Below are 13,943 nucleotides of genomic sequence, written 5' to 3' on the forward strand. Positions count from 1 at the left end.
CCGCATCATCTACACCTCCATGTACTGTACCTATACCGCATCATCTACACCTCCATGTACTGTACCTGTCCCGCATCATCTACACCTCCATGTTGTGTACCTGTCCTGCATCATTTATACCTCCCCATACTGTACCTATCCCGCATCATTTATACCTCCCCATACTGTACCTGTCCTGCATCACTGCACCTCCATGTACTGTACCTGTCCCACATCATTTATACCTCCATGTACTGTACCTGTCCCTCATCATCTACACCTCCATGTACTGTACCTGCCCTGCATCATCTACACCTCCATGTAATGTACCTGTCCCACATCATTTATAGCTCCCTGTACTGTACCTGTCCCGCATCATCTACACCTCCATGTAATGTACCTGTCCCGCATCATTTATACCTCCATGTACTGTACCTGTCCCGCATCATTTATACCTCCATGTACTGTACCTGCCCCTAATCATCTACACCTCCATGTACTTTACCTGTCCCGCATCATCTACACCTACATGTACTGTACCTGTCCCGCATCATCTACATCTCCCCGTACTGTACCTGTCCCGCATATTCTACACCTCAGTGTACTGTACCTGTCCTGCATCATCTACACCTCCCCGTACTGTTCCTGTCCTGCATCATCTACACCTCTATATACTGTACCTGTCCCGCATCATCAACACCTCCCCATACTGTACCTGTCCCACATCATCTACACCTCCATGTACTGTACCTGTGCTGCATCATCTACACCTCACGTACTGTACCTCTCCTGCATCATCTACACCTCCATGTACTGTACCTGTCCCCCATCATCTACACCTCCATGTACTGTACCTGTCCCGGATCATCTACACCTCCTCGTACTGTACCTGTCCAGCATCATCTACATCTCCCCGTACTGTACCTGTCCCGCATCTTCTACACCTCCGTGTACTGTACCTGTCCTGCTACTCCTCCCCGTACTGTACCTGTCCCGCATCATCTACACCTCCATGTACTGTACCTGTCCCGCATCATCTACACCTCCATGTACTGTACCTGTCCCGCATCATCTACACCTCCATATACTGTACCTGTCCTGCATAATCTACACCTCTATATACTGTACCTGTCCTGCATCATCTACACCTCCCCATACTGTACCTGTCCCGCCTCATCTACACCTCCATGTACTGTACCTATCCCGCATCATCTACACCTCCATGTACTGTAGTACTCCATGTACTGTACCTGTCCTGCATCATCTACACCTCCCCGTACTGTACCTGTCATGCATCATCTACAACTCTATATACTGTACCTGTCCCGCATCATCTACACCTCCCCATACTGTACCTGTCCCGCATCATCTACACCTCCATGTACTGTACCTATCCCGCATCATCTACACCTCCCCGTACTGTACCTGTCCCGCATCTTCTACACCTCCATGTACTGTACCTGTCCCGCATCATCTACACCTCCATGTACTGTAGTACTCCATGTACTGTACCTGTCCTGCATCATCTACACCTCCCCGTACTGTACCTGTCATGCATCATCTACACCTCTATATACTGTACCTGTCCCGCATCATCTACACCTCCCCATACTGTACCTGTCCCGCATCATCTACACCTCCATGTACTGTACCTATCCCGCATCATCTACACCTCCCCGTACTGTACCTGTCCCGCATCTTCTACACCTCCATGTACTGTACCTGTCCCGCATCATCTACACCTCCATGTACTGTACCTGTCCCGCATCATCTACACCTCCATGTACTGTACCTGTCCCGCATCATCTACACCTCCATGTACTGTACCTGTCCCGCATCATCTACACCTCCATGTACTGTACCTGTCCCGCATCATCTACACCTCCCCGTACTGTACCTGTCCCACATCATCTACACCTCCATGTACTGTACCTGTGCTGCATCATCTACACCTCAGGTACTGTACCTCTCCTGCATCATCTACACCTCCATGTACTGTACCTGTCCCCCATCATCTACACCTCCATGTACTGTACCTGTCCCGGATCATCTACACCTCCTCGTACTGTACCTGTCCAGCATCATCTACATCTCCCCGTACTGTACCTGTCCCGCATCTTCTACACCTCCGTGTACTGTACCTGTCCTGCATCATCTACTCCTCCCCGTACTGTACCTGTCCTGCATAATCTACACCTCTATATACTGTACCTGTCCTGCATCATCTACACCTCCCCATACTGTACCTGTCCCGCCTCATCTACACCTCCATGTACTGTACCTATCCCGCATCATCTACACCTCCATGTACTGTAGTACTCCATGTACTGTACCTGTCCTGCATCATCTACACCTCCCCGTACTGTACCTGTCATGCATCATCTACACCTCTATATACTGTACCTGTCCCGCATCATCTACACCTCCCCATACTGTACCTATCCCGCATCATCTACACCTCCCCGTACTGTACCTGTCCCGCATCTTCTACACCTCCATGTACTGTACCTGTCCCGCATCATCTACACCTCCATGTACTGTACCTGTCCCGCATCATCTACACCTCCATGTACTGTACCTGTCCCGCATCATCTACACCTCCCCGTACTGTACCTGTCCCGCATCTTCTACACCTCCATGTACTGTACCTGTCCTGCATCATCTACACCTCCATGTACTGTACCTGTCCCGCATCATCTACACCTCCATGTACTGTACCTGTCCCGCATCATCTACACCTCCCCGTACTGTACCTATCCCGCATCATCTACACCTCCATGTACTGTACCTGTCCCGCATTATCTACACCTCCCTATACTGTACCTGTCCCACATCATCTACACCTACATGTACTGTACCTATCCCGCATCATCTACACCTCCATGTACTGTACCTGTCCCGCATCATCTACACCTCCATGTACTGTACCTGTCCCACATCATCTACACCTCCCCATACTGTACCTGTCCCACATCATCTACACCTCCATGTACTGTACCTATCCCGCATCATCTACACCTCCATGTACTGTACCTGTCCCTCATCATCTACACCTCCATGTACTGTACTCGTCCCACATCATCTACACCTCCATGTACTGTACCTGTCCCACATCATCTACACCTCCATTGACTGTACCTGTCCTGCATCATCTACACCTCCATGTACTGTAACTGTCCCGCATCATCTACACCTCCATATACTGTACCTGTCCCGCATCATCTACACCTCCCCATACTGTGCCTGTCACACATCATCTACAACTCCATGTACTGTACCCGTCCCACATAATCTACACCTCCATATACTGTACCTGTCCCACATCATCTACATCTCCCCGTACTGTACCTGTCCTGCATCATCTACACCTCCATGTACTGTACCTGTCCCACATCATCTACACCTCCATATACTGTACCTGTCCCACATCATCTACATCTCCCCGTACTGTACCTGTCCCACATCATCTACACCTCCATGTACTGTACCTATCCCGCATCATCTACACCTCCATGTACTGTACCTGTCCCCCATCATCTACACCTCCATGTACTGTACCTGTCCCGCATCATCTACCCCTCCCCATACTGTACCTGTCCCGCATCATCTACACCTCCTTATACTGTACCTGTCCCGCATCATCTACACCTCCCCATACTGTACCTGTCCCACATCATCTACACCTCCATGTACTGTACCTGTCCCGCATCATCTACACCTCCATGTACTGTACCTGTCCCGCATCATCTACACCTCCATGTACTGTACCTGTCCCGCATCATCTACACCTCCATGTACTGTACCTGTCCCGCATCATCTACACCTCCATGTACTGTACCTGTCCCGCATCATCTACACCTCCCCGTACTGTACCTGTCCCGCATCTTCTACACCTCCATGTACTGTACCTGTCCTGCATCATCTACACCTCCATGTACTGTACCTGTCCCGCATCATCTACACCTCCATGTACTGTACCTGTCCCGCATCATCTACACCTCCCCGTACTGTACCTATCCCGCATCATCTACACCTCCATGTACTGTACCTGTCCCGCATCTTCTACACCTCCATGTACTGTACCTGTCCCGCATCATCTACACCTCCCCATACTGTGCTTGTCCCGCATCATCTACACCTCCATGTACTGTACCTGTCCCACATCATCTACACCTCCCTATACTGTACCTGTCCCACATCATCTACACCTACATGTACTGTACCTATCCCGCATCATCTACACCTCCATGTACTGTACCTGTCCCGCATCATCTACACCTCCATGTACTGTACCTGTCCCACATCATCTACACCTCCCCATACTGTACCTGTCCCACATCATCTACACCTCCATGTACTGTACCTATCCCGCATCATCTACACCTCCATGTACTGTACCTGTCCCTCATCATCTACACCTCCATGTACTGTACTCGTCCCACATCATCTACACCTCCATGTACTGTACCTGTCCCACATCATCTACACCTCCATATACTGTACCTGTCCTGCATCATCTACACCTCCATGTACTGTAACTGTCCCGCATCATCTACACCTCCATATACTGTACCTGTCCCGCATCATCTACACCTCCCCATACTGTGCCTGTCACACATCATCTACAACTCCATGTACTGTACCCGTCCCACATAATCTACACCTCCATATACTGTACCTGTCCCACATCATCTACATCTCCCCGTACTGTACCTGTCCTGCATCATCTACACCTCCATGTACTGTACCTGTCCCACATCATCTACACCTCCATATACTGTACCTGTCCCACATCATCTACATCTCCCCGTACTGTACCTGTCCCACATCATCTACACCTCCATGTACTGTACCTATCCCGCATCATCTACACCTCCATGTACTGTACCTGTCCCCCATCATCTACACCTCCATGTACTGTACCTGTCCCGCATCATCTACCCCTCCCCATACTGTACCTGTCCCGCATTATCTACACCTCCTTATACTGTACCTGTCCCGCATCATCTACACCTCACCATACTGTACCTGTCCCACATCATCTACACCTCCATGTACTGTACCTGTCCCGCATCATCTACACCTCCATGTACTGTACCTGTCCCGCATCATCTACACCTCCATGTACTGTACCTGTCCCGCATCATCTACACCTCCCCATACTGTACCTGTCCCACATTATCTACACCTCCATGTACTGTACCTGTCCCCCATCATCTACACCTCCATGTACTGTACCTGTCCCGCATCATCTACCCCTCCCCATACTGTACCTGTTCCGCATCATCTACACCTCCTTATACTGTACCTGTCCCGCATAATCTACACCTCCATGTACTGTACCTGTCCTGCATCATCTACACCTCCCCATCTGTGCTTGTCCCGCATCATCTACACCTCCCCATACTGTACCTGTCCCCCATCATCTACACCTCCATGTACTGTACCTATCCCGCATCATCTACACCTCCATGTACTGTACCTGTCCCTCATCATCTACACCTCCATGTACTGTACCCGTCCCACATCATCTACACCTCCATGTACTGTACCTGTCCCACATCATCTACACCTCCATATACTGTACCTGTCCTGCATCATCTACACCTCCATATACTGTACCTATCCCGCATCATCTACACCTTCCCATACTGTGCCTGTCCCACATCATCTACACCTCCATGTACTGTACCTATCCCGCATCATCTACACCTCCATGTACTGTACCCGTCCCACTTAATCTACACCTCCATATACTGTACCTGTCCCACATCATCTACATCTCCCCGTACTGTACCTGTCCCGCATCATCTACACCTCCATGTACTGTACCTGTCCCGCATCATCTACACCTCCATGTACTGTACCCGTCCCAAATAATCTACACCTCCATATACTGTACCTGTCCTGCATCATCTACACCTCCATATACTTTACCTATCCCGCATCATCTACACCTCCATGTACTGTACCCGTCCCACATCATCTACACCTCCATATACTGTACCTGTCCCGCATCATCTACACCTCCATATACTGTACCTGTCCCGCATCATCTACACCTCCATATACTGTACCTGTCCCGCATCATCTACACCTCCATGTACTGTACCCGTCCCAAATCATCTACACCTCCATATACTGTACCTGTCCCGCATCATCTACACCTCCATGTACTGTACCTGTCCCGCATCATCTAAACCTCCCCATAATGTGTCTGTCCCGCATCATCTACACCTCCATGTACTGTACCTGTCCCACATCATCTACACCTCCCCATACTGTACCTGTCCCCCATCATCTACACCTCCATGTACTGTACCTGTCCCGCATCATCTACACCTCCATATACTGTACCTGTCCCGCATCATCTACACCTCCATATACTGTACCTGTCCTGCATCATCTACATCTCCCCATACTGTACCTGTCCCGCATCATCTACACCTCCCCGTACTGTACCTGTCCCGCATCATCTACACCTCCATATACTGTACCTGTCCCGCATCATCTACACCTCCATGTACTGTACCCGTCCCAAATCATCTACACCTCCATATACTGTACCTGTCCCGCATCATCTACACCTCCATGTACTGTACCTGTCCCGCATCATCTAAACCTCCCCATAATGTGTCTGTCCCGCATCATCTACACCTCCATGTACTGTACCTGTCCCACATCATCTACACCTCCCCATACTGTACCTGTCCCCCATCATCTACACCTCCATGTACTGTACCTGTCCCGCATCATCTACACCTCCATATACTGTACCTGTCCCGCATCATCTACACCTCCATATACTGTACCTGTCCTGCATCATCTACATCTCCCCATACTGTACCTGTCCCGCATCATCTACACCTCCCCATACTGTACCTGTCCCGCATCATCTACACCTCCCCGTACTGTACCTGTCCCCCATCATCTACATCTCCCCATACTGTACCTATCCTGCATCATCTACACCTCCATGTACTGTACCTATCCCGCATCTTCTACACCTCCATGTACTGTACCTGTCCCGCACCATCTACACCTCCATGTACTGTACCTATCCCGCATCATCTACACCTCCATGTACTGTACCCGTCCCACATCATCTACACCTCCATATACTGTACCTGTCCCGCATCATCTACACCTCCATATACTGTACCTGTCCCGCATCATCTACACCTCCATATACTGTACCTGTCCCGCATCATCTACACCTCCATGTACTGTACCTATCCCGCATCATCTACACCTCCATGTACTGTACCCGTCCCACATCATCTACACCTCCTTATACTGTACCTGTCCCGCATCATCTACACCTCCATATACTGTACCTGTCCCGCATCATCTACACCTCCATATACTGTACCTGTCCCGCATCATCTACACCTCCATGTACTGTACCCGTCCCAAATCATCTACACCTCCCCATACTGTACCTGTCCCGCATCATCTAAACCTCCATGTACTGTACCTGTCCCCCATCATCTACACCTCTATATACTGTACCCGTCCCACATCATCTACACCTCCATATACTGTACCTGTCCTGCATCATCTACACCTCCCCATACTGTACCTGTCCTGCATCATCTACACCTCCATGTACTGTACCTGTCCCACATCATCTACACCTCCCCATACTGTACCTGTCCCCCATCATCTACACCTCCATGTACTGTACCTGTCCCGCATCATCTACACCTCCATATACTGTACCTGTCCCGCATCATCTACACCTCCATATACTGTACCTGTCCCGCATCATCTACACCTCCATGTACTGTACCTGTCCTACATCATCTACACCTCCATGTACTGTACCTGTCCCGCATCATCTACACCTCCATGTACTGTACCTGTCCCGCATCATGTACACCTCCATGTACTGCACCTGTCCCGCATCATCTACACCTCCCCATACTGTACCTGTCCCGCATCATCTACACCTCCATGTACTGTACCTGTCCTACATCATCTACACCTCCATGTACTGTACCTGTCCCGCATCATCTACACCTCCATGTACTGTACCTGTCCTGCATCATCTACACCTCCATGTACTGCACCTGTCCCGCATCATCTACACCTCCCCATACTGTACCTGTCCCGCATCATCTACACCTCCACGTACTGTACCTGTCCTACATCATCTACACCTCCATGTACTGTACCTGTCCCGCATCATCTACACCTCCATGTACTGTACCTGTCCTGCATCATCTACACCTCCATATACTGTACCTGTCCCACATCATCTACACCTCCATGTACTGTACCTGTCCTGCATCATCTACACCTCCATATACTGTACCTGTCCCGCATCATCTACACCTCCATATACTGTACCTGTCCCGCATCATCTACACCTCCATATACTGTACCTGTCCCGCATCATCTACACCTCCATGTACTGTACCCGTCCCAAATCATCTACACCTCCCCATACTGTACCTGTCCCGCATCATCTAAACCTCCCCATACTGTGTCTGTCCCGCATCATCTACACCTCCATCTACTGTACCTGTCCCCCATCATCTACACCTCCATGTACTGTACCTGTCCCGCATCATCTACACCTCCATGTACTGTACCTGTCCCGCATCATCTACACCTCCATATACTGTACCTGTCCCGCATCATCTACACCTCCATATGCTGTACCTGTCCTGCATCATCTACACCTCTATATACTGTACCTGTCCTGCATCATCTACATCTCCCCATACTGTACCTGTCCCGCATCATCTACACCTCCATGTACTGTACCTATCCCACATCATCTACACCTCCATGTACTGTACCTGTCCCGCATCATCTACACCTCCCTGTACTGTACCTGTCCTGCATCATCTACACCTCCATGTACTGTACCTGTCCCGCATCATCTAAACCTCCCCATACTGTGTCTGTCCCGCATCATCTACACCTCCATGTACTGTACCTGTCCCACATCATCTACACCTCCCCATACTGTACCTGTCCCCCATCATCTACACCTCCATGTACTGTACCTGTCCAGCATCATCTACACCTCCCCATACTGTACCTGTCCCGCATCATCTTCACCTCCATGTACAGTACCTGTCCAGCATCATCTACACCTCCATGTACTGTACCTGTCCCACATCATCTACACCTTCCCATACTGTACCCGTCCCCCATCATCTACACCTCCATGTACTGTACCTGTCCCGCATCATCTACACCTCCCCATACTGTACCTGTCCCACATCATCTACACCTCCATGTACTGTACCCGTCCCACATCATCTACACCTCCATGTACTGTACCTGTCCCCCATCATTTATATGATAGTGTTTTAGTGTAACACACTTTAAGCTTTACAAGGAGAATTGGAATACTGTGGGAAATGGTAACAGACATTTGTGTCTCCGTCCAGGGAAAATCGTGTATGCAGAAACCACCACAGCCCACGCCACCTTGAATGGAATCTACTACTACCACCAGGAGTGGTCGCATGCTGCAGCCTACGTCATGGTACCCCCACTGAGATTAGACGCCAACACCCCTAATTACCTCATGAGTCTACTGGCCAAGTAAGTAATGTACTCCTGTAACGCATGGATGTAATGTCAGCTGTGGGTATGTTGTTGCCACCACCATGTTCCTTCACAGGCTCCTACCACCGGCACTGGAGTACCGCTTACTGCTGCGTATGCGCTGACATGCTGCTGACACACCTCAGAGGCAGATTTTGGAGGTGCTGGGTACAGGGGAGAACAGGACTTGTATTCCTGTTTGAGTGCAAAGGAAAGCCCTTTCCTCCTCGCAAGCATTGCTCAGCGGGACGGCGTCCAATATCACAGCGGTTCCACATGGTCTACAGTCCAGCACACAATGCCATAGGGGTAGTTCCTCCCTGGGTCTTTATAACCAATCAGGTTCGCTCACAAAGTAGAAATAAATATAAATTACATTTCAAAAGAGTTTAATAAGTGGGTAAAACAATTTCCTGCTCGTACGGCTATCGACGAATTCGTCTCTGTGCAAATGAGTCATAATTCCTTTGAAAGCCCCACACCATCGTAGCATTTTTACATAGGGCACCAGTCACTGCAGGCGCTGCGTAGCCAGAGGTATATACGGGCTGGAGCTCGCATCACACTCTCCCCTCAGTCACCTAGGCACGCCTGTGTTCTCCCCGACACTCCCCGAGTTCTTCTTCTCAGAGTGTTACCACCCCCAGACGCCTACTTCCTGTCAATCATTGTGGGAACAGCTCGTGTTTCGAAAAAGTTGCAGGACTTCATCGCTGGCAGGCGTCGCACACACATATAGCGGACCAGACGCAAGCGCAGTCTATCGATAATTGGCAATCAGATGTGAATTACCCCCCTTCCTAGAAGCAACATGAAATTCTGAAACCCAACTATATGGAGCTGTGTGTCGCTGTGTTACATAGAGACAGACAATGTATCACGCTAGGAGGATCATTAGCAGATGACAGTGTCCCATGGACTGTCCAGTGTCCAAAATAACTTTCTGTAAAGTGCTTCGTCCACGCAGTTCTGCAACCAGGCATAAAGCACCACAACAGATTACAACACGTTATTAAACATACATTTATGGTAAATGTCAGGAGTTTGTGGCCACACAGGGCTTAGCTATTACTGGCCACTGCAGGAGATGGCTGCATCTGGGAAGGCGGGTGGCTCAGAGACACATCTCTCTGACTGCGCACCTAGGAAGCCGCATGTGCTAAGAACATGTAGATGATCGTGTGTCCGGCCCTGGGAATAAGGGGCCCTGATCATTTGCACCATCTGTGAAGCCTGTCGGGCGGATTCACAATTACATGGAGAACAGAGGCCAGTTAGATACTCAGTGACGCACCTAACCTCCTTGCTGCCATGTGTTTCCCTTGTGCCAGTAGAGTGGGTGCTCCCCTGGCTTAATGGCTCCCTGTGTAACCACGTTCTCCATTCTCTGCCAGTGACACCCTGAACGTGGTATCCTCAGACCACAGAACATTCACCAGTAAGCAGAAGGCCATGGGCAAGGAGGACTTCACCAAGATCCCACATGGAGTGGGCGGAGTGCAGGACCGCATGAGCGTCATCTGGGAGAGAGGAGTGGTGAGTCTACAGCCAGACGTGATGTCTTGTCTACGGTGTAATTACCACTAGAGATCCACCAGATATTGTATGTTACCTGGGTATTTGCAAGTGGACCGGAGGTGGACCTAGAGCCCCGGGTTTATTTGTTGTAGAGGGTTACAATTACCAGAACCAGGCTCCTCACCCACATTTGGGTAAAGTGGGCAGCTAATGTAGTACTGGCCTGCTAGTTGCTCTGTCTAAATGCTCCTGACTTTGGATCAGAACTTACTTCCAGCACTTTGCCACCAAGGTACTGGAGAATGTGGCTACGGCCCTTTGATCCTGGAAATGGGGGAGTGGGAGTTTAGATGGGCAGCAGCCAAGCGAGTACCACCAGGTCCTCCTGCAGCAATTGTGCCTGCAAAGTAACTGAGTCCTCCAGCAACACTGCCTGCAGGCAGGTTCCAGAGCTCGTCAATCCTACACTGCCTGGCTCCCCATGTCCTGGCTGGTCCTAGAGCTCGTCAATCCTACACTGCCTGGCTCCCCATGTCCTGGCTGGTCCTAGAGCTTGGCAATCCTACACTGCTTTGCTCCCCATGTCCTGGCTGGTCCTAGAGCTCAGCAATCCTACACTCCCTGGCTCCTCATGTCCTGGCTGGTCCCAGAGCTTGTCAATCCTTCACTACCTGGCTCCCCATGTCCTGGCTGGTCCTAGAGCTCGGCAATCCTTCACTGCCTGGCTCTCCATGTCCTGGCTGGTCCTAGAGCTCAGCAATCCTACACTGCCTGGCTCCCCATGTCCTGGCTAGTCCTAGAGCTCGACAATCCTTCACAGCCTGGCTCTCCATGTCCTGGCTGGTCCTAGAGCTCAGCAATCCTACACTACCTGGCTCCCCATGTCCTGGCTGGTCTCTGAGCTCGGCAATCCTACACTGCCTGGCTCCCCATGTCCTGGCTAGTCCTAGAGCTCGACAATCCTTCACAGCCTGGCTCTCCATGTCCTGGCTGGTCCTAGAGCTCAGCAATCCTACACTACCTGGCTCCCCATGTCCTGGCTGGTCTCTGAGCTCGGCAATCCTACACTGCCTGGCTCCCCATGTCCTGGCTGGTCCTAGAGCTTGGAAATCCTACACTGCCTGGCTCGCCATGTCCTGGCTGGTCCTAGAGCTCGGCAATCCTACACTGCTTGGCTCTCCATGTCCTGGCTGGTCCTAGAGCTCAGCAATCCTACACTGCCTTGCTCCCCATGTCCTGGCTGGTCCCAGAGCTCGGCAATCCTACACTGCCTGGCTCCCTATGTCCTGGCTGGTCCTCGAGCTCAGCAATCCTACACTGCCTGGCTCCCCATGTCCTGGCTGGTCCTAGAGCTCGGCAATCCTACACTGCCTGGCTCCCCATGTCCTGGCTGGTCCCAGAGCTCAGCAATCCTACACTGCCTGGCTCCCCATGTCCTGGCTGATCCCAGAGCTCTGCAATCCTACACTGCCTGGCTCCCCATGTCCTGGCTGGTCCCAGAGCCCCTGCAATCCTACACTGCCTGGCTCCCCATGTCCTGGCTGGTCCTAGAGCTCAGCAATACTACACTGCCTGGCTCCCCATGTCCTGGCTTGTTCCAGAGCTCAGCAATCCTACACTGCCTGGCTCCCCATGTCCTGGCTGGTCCCAGAGCTCGGCAATCCTACACTGCCTGGCTCCCCATGTCCTGGCTGGTCCCAGAGCTCGGCAATCCTACACTGCCTGGTTCCCTATGTCCCGTTTGGTCTCAGAGCTCGGCAATCCTACACTGCCTGGCTCCCCATGTCCTGGCTGGTCCTAGAGCTCAGCAATCCTTCACTGCCTGGCTCCCCATGTCCTGGCTGGTCCCAGAGCTCGGCAATCCTACACTGCCTGGCTCCCCATGTCCTGGCTGGTCCCAGAGATTGGCAATCCTACACTGCCTGGCTCCCCATGTCCTGGCTGGTCCCAGAGATCGGCAATCCTACATTGCCTGGCTCCCCATGTCCTGGCTGGTCCCAGAGCCCTGCAATCCTACACTGCCTGGCTCCCCATGTCCTGGCTGGTCCCAGAGATCGGCAATCCTACACTGCCTGGCTCCCCATGTCCTGGCTGGTCCCAGAGCTCGGCAATCCTATACTGCCTGGCTCCCCATGTCCTGGCTAGTCCTAGAGCTCGGCAATCCTACACTGCCTGGCTCCCCATGTCCTGGCTGGTCCCAGAGCTCAGCAATCCTACACTGCCTGGCTCCCCATGTCCTGGCTGGTCCTAGAGCTCGGCAATCCTACACTGCCTGGCTCCCCATGTCCTGGCTGGTCCTAGAGCTCGGCAATCCTTCACTGCCTGGCTCCCCATGTCCTGGCTGGTCCTAGAGCTCAGCAATCCTACACTGCCTGTCTCCCCATGTCCTGGATGGTCCCAGAGCTCAGCAATCCTACACTGCCTGGCTCCCCATATCTTGGCTGGTCCTAGAGCTCGGCAATTAGGGAAGCCAATCCCGGGGCATTTTTTCAATCCCGGGATTCGGGATTGAAAAATGCTCAATCCCGGGATTCCCGGGATCCCAGGATTGGCTTCCCTAAAAAAAAAATGCCCCGCATGTTTACTCACAGTCACAGGGCAGGGCAGATGCGGCCAGGAGTCCGGTGGGTGGCTGGTCATGGTGACGTTGCCAGGAGCTAGGTGGGTGGGCGGGGTCATCGGGAGCCGGGCAGGATGGGTAAGCGAGTTCTCCGGGAGGTGGGTAAGCGAGTTCTCCGGGAGGTGGGTGGGCGGGGTTTCCGAGAGCCGTGCAGGATGCGGCCAGGACAATGTAGGTAAAGCCGGCTTAGGCTGTCTGTGCGCCTGTGTGGCCTGTGCAGCGTGACCTATGACCTCGTCACGCTGCGCAGGGCCGCAGT

At 51.8% G+C, this 13,943-nt stretch overlaps 1 protein-coding gene across 4 annotated transcripts in view; it reads left to right on the forward strand.

Moving 5' to 3' along the window:
• Nucleotides 1-13,943, forward strand: part of LOC146051509 (dihydropyrimidinase-related protein 5-like) — a 115,251-nt gene that overhangs the window by 79,499 nt on the left and 21,809 nt on the right. For all 4 annotated transcript variants that reach the window (XR_014466842.1, XR_014466840.1, XR_014466841.1 and 1 more), the window contains exons 8-9: nt 9,387-9,543; nt 10,941-11,082. Coding sequence is in view for 1 of the 4 variants with exons in the window: in XM_083167896.1 (XP_083024022.1) it covers nt 9,387-9,543; nt 10,941-11,082 (299 nt within the window). In the remaining 3 variants the exon portion in view is untranslated. The remainder of the gene's footprint in view (nt 1-9,386; nt 9,544-10,940; nt 11,083-13,943) is intronic.

Source organism: Crinia signifera, unplaced genomic scaffold (assembly GCF_055691185.1).
Source record: "Crinia signifera unplaced genomic scaffold, ASM5569118v1 HAP2_SCAFFOLD_103, whole genome shotgun sequence".
Lineage (NCBI taxonomy): Eukaryota > Metazoa > Chordata > Amphibia > Anura > Myobatrachidae > Crinia > Crinia signifera.